The sequence below is a fragment of the Beta vulgaris genome, chromosome 4, assembly GCF_026745355.1.
Source record: "Beta vulgaris subsp. vulgaris cultivar EL10 chromosome 4, EL10.2, whole genome shotgun sequence".
Taxonomy (NCBI): domain Eukaryota; kingdom Viridiplantae; phylum Streptophyta; class Magnoliopsida; order Caryophyllales; family Amaranthaceae; genus Beta; species Beta vulgaris.
Genome location: NC_079205.1, coordinates 57,309,056 through 57,315,057, shown reverse-complemented (window position 1 = coordinate 57,315,057; position 6,002 = coordinate 57,309,056). Strand labels below are relative to the sequence as shown.

At 35.3% G+C, this 6,002-nt stretch overlaps 1 protein-coding gene across 1 annotated transcript; it reads right to left on the bottom strand.

Annotated features, from left to right (window-relative positions):
• Window positions 1-996: 996 nt before the first annotated feature.
• On the bottom strand, window positions 997-5,579 carry LOC104890709 (magnesium transporter MRS2-F). Its single transcript, XM_010676286.4, has 6 exons — window positions 4,289-5,579; window positions 2,957-3,244; window positions 2,747-2,875; window positions 2,237-2,388; window positions 1,993-2,128; window positions 997-1,356 (listed from the first exon to the last, which is right to left on the bottom strand). Exons 1-6 carry the CDS (start codon window positions 4,652-4,654, stop codon window positions 1,075-1,077), a joined length of 1,353 nt encoding a protein of 450 aa, XP_010674588.3. The 5' UTR covers window positions 4,655-5,579; the 3' UTR covers window positions 997-1,074.
• Window positions 5,580-6,002: the final 423 nt, after the last annotated feature.

The window sequence follows — 6,002 nt, the reverse complement described above, 5'->3', positions numbered from 1 at the left end:
TTGCCTCTAAAAAACTCGATTAAGGTTTTGGTGGTCATTGTAACCCCTTACAGCCTATAGGTTAGACTTGAAGTCGCAATTGGAAAAAAAAAAGGACAAAAAACCTCATTTTACATATGAGGAAAGAGTAGTTGTTATTTTCTATTGCGTAAACCGAAGCATTTTCGGTTGTTTTTTCTAATATCAACCTAAAAAATAACCCTTGTGCGCAAAAATCCCCCCAAATTTTAGCCGATCGATTCTCCTGGTGTGCAAATCTAAGCACGCAAAACGAAGCAAACCCCTACCCTAATTAAACCTCAACTAATCTTTTATTTAACGAAATGTTACGATAGAGAATTAGTCCAAACGACGATAGATAATCCAAAAGAATTTTGAGTAGCAAGTGAAAGTTTATTCCAAAATTACCCTATCCTTTTCCAAATATAAAGGGATTACATACACATCAAAAAGCAATACTAGGTCTGAAAAGGATCCTTGATATGACAATAACAATAAGCTACGTTACTATATTATTACTAGTTTACTTCATAGTTACCCCCTTTCCCACACACACAAAAAGTTACTCCTTTCTTTTCTTTTGGGTTTTTCTACGTAATGTCCCTATATTTTTCGAAATTTTACGTTACTCTTTTGAACTCTCCACATTGTACCTCTAAATTTTCTAAACGTCACACAAAATACCCTTATGAATAGAAAATCCTACTCCAAACCTTACTTAGTTTTCAATTTATCAGATCATCATTACCCAAACCTCAATCAACGAACAAGGCTAAAAAATCCTACTCTATTCTCACATGGTAAGAAAGTCCAAAAATCTATTGTTTGATATCGTGTATAAGGGTATTATGTGTAACGTTAAGAAATCTTAGGTATACAACGTGGAAATTTCAAAAACGTCGGATACAACATAGAATTTCGTAAAACACATGGGTTCTATGTAGAAAAACCCTTTCTTTTTTTAATGTTAAAAAGAGATTAAAAGTCCATAAGACATCTCAATTGCTTTGTTACCAAAAATTACATATATCTAAGTAGTGTCTAGAGAGGAAATGAAACTCACAAGTTCACAAGTCACAAGGACAAGAGATACTTCTTCCTGCCCCAACTTAAAACAAGTAAATACAAGATGATACAACTTCCTGTAGTACCTAAGGCAGTTTCCCAGAACTGTCTGTTTTCACCATCAAAGAGAGAGATATGAATGTTCATTCCGAAAATCCCAACAACAACAATTCCAGCGTTGATTATCATGTTTGCTGTACTTAACATTACTCCCATTTGCAGCAACTTGTTTTGTTTTTTGTCTAGCATTATGTTGATGTAGTCCTCTGTATCTCTTACGTACTCGCTCATCTAAGGTTAAATCAACGATGCGCAATCATATAAGTTCTAACACCGAAAGTGAGATGTCATAACAAAAACTACAACCACCGAAAATGATAGTGGTGATATAGAATTACACATGAAGAAAAACAAGCAAATTTCAGAGTATTTGCTATGTTACACTACTATTGTAATATTATAACGTTCAGATCAAACACAAAGCCTAATGGTTGATCTAAGGAGTTCGAGGGATGCAGAATGAAACTTAATTGACGCCGTTGGACAAAAGTGTACAGGGCTCTTTTCTTCTTGTATATATATTCACTTGATTCTGATTCTTGTTTCAGTTACACACTTACATGTGCAACTACAAAACACAATGAATATGTGGACTCAGGTGTTAATGTCAAACACTTTGTATGTATATGTTGAAGTGCCTAGAATCTAACTAATACTAGGTAAAATAAAGAGTCGGAGTAACATTTGATGTCAATATGCAACTAGAACTTAGAAGATTATATGCAGGCACATAGTTCGTCATAACTCATAAGTTCATACAAAAAAAAAAAAACAGAAAAAATGAATCAGGGGTGAGTCTAAATATGTAGCACATTGTTGACTTCCAACAAGTCTAGCAACAAAGAAGTGGTAAAATAAAGGACTTACAGTGGATAATTTCTGTAAAATTCCATCTACTTGTGCAAAGTATGCTTCCAAGAGCATTTCCAGCTCTTCAACATTTGGCTTAAAAAACGTGAATGCTTCAGAACCTCTATGAGATTTTGAATCTTCATCATCATCCCTAAATTAGTTTTAGCAAGTAACTTGTATATTAAGCACTAATTAGTCCTAACATAACAAAGTTAAAGATGAAGTATGTAGGATATGATAATTCAATTCAAACACTCACATTTCATCATCCTCAACCTGATACATTCGCGCACTTTGATCTGGTTCTGTTCTCATGGAAACCTGTTCCATAGTTAGCCTAAGCTTTTCTGTCAGATACATCTCATCCATGTCATTGTCGTCATCCAGCAAATGCTCGAGCTCATCTCTAACCTGTGAAGTTTAAATTCCGGTAAGCTACAATTTATGGAACAAATGATCCAGGAAATGTGGTATTGTATAGGTACAAGTGTGGAGAATAATTGTCTTAACCTGATTAAGTTAGCTCTGGCATTCAATATATATAATGTATATAATACAGGCCTACGATTAGTAAAAGTCCACTCTATCCTTTACATATAATGTTACTCTAATAGTATACGTCTAATTTAACTTACAAAAGCAAAATTACAAGTCATATGTATAAGAATTAAGAAGCGTACTCTTTTTGTTACATAAAACGAAGGGAACTATACAGAATTTCTCAAGTATACAATCATGATCATCCTCCTACTGTAGTAATAAAGATCACCTTTTGTACGCGACCAGACATTGCAACCAAACGGCTCTTGATTTGCCTAACACGCTCAAGATTGAGTGTACTAATCTGAGAAGTTAGTTCATCAAGTGCAGGATAAGCCTCCTGCTCCAATGTTCGAGTCTAAAAAAGACGAACAACACATTAAAAAAAGATACACACAGAAGATTAAAGCAAAACAGAATGATGTAAAGTAAGAGATACCTCAGATTCAAGGCACCTGCAAGCGGATTCTAGACAAGCTTCAAGAGCCCTGAACTCGAATGGCATTGATTTAGTATCAACAGATGAACTTAAAGATTCATCAACTGTATTTTTACCTATGCTTCCTTTAATTGCTGCACTTAGTGCATCCATTGCTTTTCCTAGTCCCCTGGATTTCTTATAGTTAATCAAAGGTTGTGTAGAAGCATCGGTGTGGTGCGATGTAGGTGTGCTCCAAGTAGTATTACTTCCCCCAGTTTCCATGTATGGATCACTACTCTCCTTGGCCTTCACAATTGAAAATCCAATAAATCAAACTAAACAAGGATTTGTCACTAAACTTGTAGTGTGCTGGGGAGTAAAGGCCAAATAAAAAATTACATATGTAGACATATATCGAGCTTGGTTAATTACGACTCTGTTTGGTTGCGCGGAAAATAATTTTAATCCTCCATGAGGTAAACGTTGCCATGTGCGTCGTACCTTGTGCTCTGTTCGACGCAAATAGCTAAAAGATCTGCGTCGTTTCTTTGTCCGACGCAGATCAATCATTGGCCATTTGCGTCGAGACCTGCGCCGTCCTGCGCCGTCGGACCTTGTTCGACACAAATAAGAGTCTCAGGTGTAAATCATCCTTTCTCTACTAGTGGTATTAATATAATACCGAGGGAAGTATAAACTATTAGAATTTCTAGGTATGTTAGTTGTTAAGAGATATGTCACGGTCTTAATCCACTAATAAAGTGATTATTTCAGTACGAAAACAAAGGATGCAGAAATTTTAAAGAATGGAGGTGATTAGTAAAGTGTACTACATCATCATTCATCCATATCTAAATGTCTCCCTTAGCAAGGACGTTCTAGTGTTTTTGTAGTGTAAGTAGTTGTTTGGTTAAGTTCTGAAAGTAGATAATTCCATGGGAAAGTTGCACTTGCCTAGAAAATTTCCGAATTAGGTAAGTGATTTTCTCCATTTTGTAGAAATTAAAGTAAAACAATCACAATTCACACAATTTTCTACCTCCCATGCTTCTTTATGTTAACTTGTTAAGGAAAACAAACACATAAATGTATTAGAGTGGATTGGACATAACACACATAATTTGGAAGGTTGCAAGCCACAAGATTACAATTTACAAACACCCACCAATAATTGTCCACAAACAACCACTGTAACACAATAACTGATAGCGTATAGATATATTCCCGGGGCTCAATCATCAGCTTAAACTTTTGGTTGAGACCCCAGGAATAGATTTATACTCTATCAATAACTGCACCAATTGAATATTTTACATCTCACAAATAATATCATAATAATGCGATACATACCCGTTGAGAGGCACCAGAAATCCGGTCTCTAAGATCAAGAACAAACTCAACAATCAAAGGATTAGACGAGTTAACCATAAGCACCTCCGTGGCGGTGATGATGGCCTTGATGTGCTCAAGATTGACGACAATGGCTCGCTCTCTACCGAAAATCGACGACGGATACGACAACACGGGGTCTAATGCTCGGAGATCACGTGCCGGGAGCCCGGTCCGACGCATGATTTGATGTTTTGGAACCTCATTGAGGTGACAATCCCCTGTATCTGTGACCACTAGCCAAACCCTGGTCCCTATACCCTGCCTTCTCCTTGCTTGGTTATGATGGTACGGCGTCGTTTTCGTTGCCCCTGCTTCTTCTTCCATTCTTCTACTATTTGTGCTATAATTTTTTTTTTGGATCAGTTTATGTTAGGACTTTATATGTTTTGGATATTATTTATGTAAAATTTGTTTTTGTTTGTTTTGCAAAACACTAACGTATGACAGTTATTTTTAGTTGGAAAACTTCCCGCCAGTTTTGCGGCGGTTAAAGTGTGATTAAGTAAATATGTAAAGACAGGATTCCACCTCTTAGAAGAGGACTGAATCGTTTTACGATTTATTTTGCTAAGGAGAAATTGGATAAAACTTTGTCCGGGTTATCTATCTACTAAAGATAAATATTAACAATCAATGGAGTCCAACTCAACAGAATTACTTTTTTTTTTAATCGTGTATTTTTAATAATTAGTCTGTCCAATAAATAGATGTAGCAATCTACGAAAAAATTGGTTTAAACCTTATCACACTAAGTAGTACTCCGTTCGTCCTAAGATATAGTTCCCATTTTCCTTTTTTCACAGTAATTTATGCAAGTAAAATATAAGAGGGATAATAAAGATTTTTTGTTTATTTAAATAAATGTTGTATGGGAAAAGATGATTTTTGGGGAGAGAGTGGAGAATAATTGGTGAAAGAGCATTAATTGTAACATAGACAAATTACGGAAAAATGTGGAACTAAATATGAAAATAGGAACTATATTTTGGGACGGAGCGAGTATTTAATTACTGGGAGTGAGATGTGAGGGAGAAATAAGAGAGAGGGAAGAGGGAGATCGACTAGCTGGGAGCGAGATTTGAGAGGGAGAAATAGGAGTGAGGGAGGCACCCCACTGAACTGAACTGAAAATAAGCTGGGAGAAAAGGCCCTTAAGTTATATTTAGGGTTTCATTTTTTTGATTAGATATATTTAGGCACCCCACTTAGGTTATATATTGACGTACTTTCATAAAATGTAATTTTTATAATTTTTATTTATATATAATTATAAATATTTGTGATTAAAATAATACCTCATGATGTATTAAAATTGATTTGTTGCATGTGATTCGAAACAGAGGGAGTACCATTATCAACAGGGCAATCCAGTCAATTGAGACAACCAACAACAACAATCAGCGAGACATCAACCAATTGATAAACGTAGAATCACCAAATCATCTTTAACAAACTTTTTTTTTTTGCCATCTTTTTCTGATAAAGGAAAGGAAAAGAAATACAAGCTACAGAAGGTGACAAAAATTTGTAAAATAGTTTATTGTGCATTCTATTATGCATGCATGCTTTCAAATTTTATAGTACATGAGTTACTTTGGGAACGACAAGTGTCGACAACTCTATGCAAGCTTATGCACACAAGGAAGCTTCCTAAACCCTTCAAAAAGAAAAA

What these genes read in the sequence shown, in the direction of transcription:
- LOC104890709 (XM_010676286.4), bottom strand. Translation starts at nt 4,654, where the DNA reads ATGGAAGAAGAAGCAGGGGCAACGAAAACGACGCCGTACCATCATAAC. An exon ending in TGTCTGGTCGCGTACAAAAG is followed by an intron (nt 2,389 to 2,746) that starts GTGATCTTTATT and finishes TAAACTTCACAG; the next exon opens with GTTAGAGATGAGCTCGAGCA. An exon ending in TTTTACAGAAATTATCCACT is followed by an intron (nt 1,357 to 1,992) that starts GTAAGTCCTTTA and finishes ATTTAACCTTAG; the next exon opens with ATGAGCGAGTACGTAAGAGA.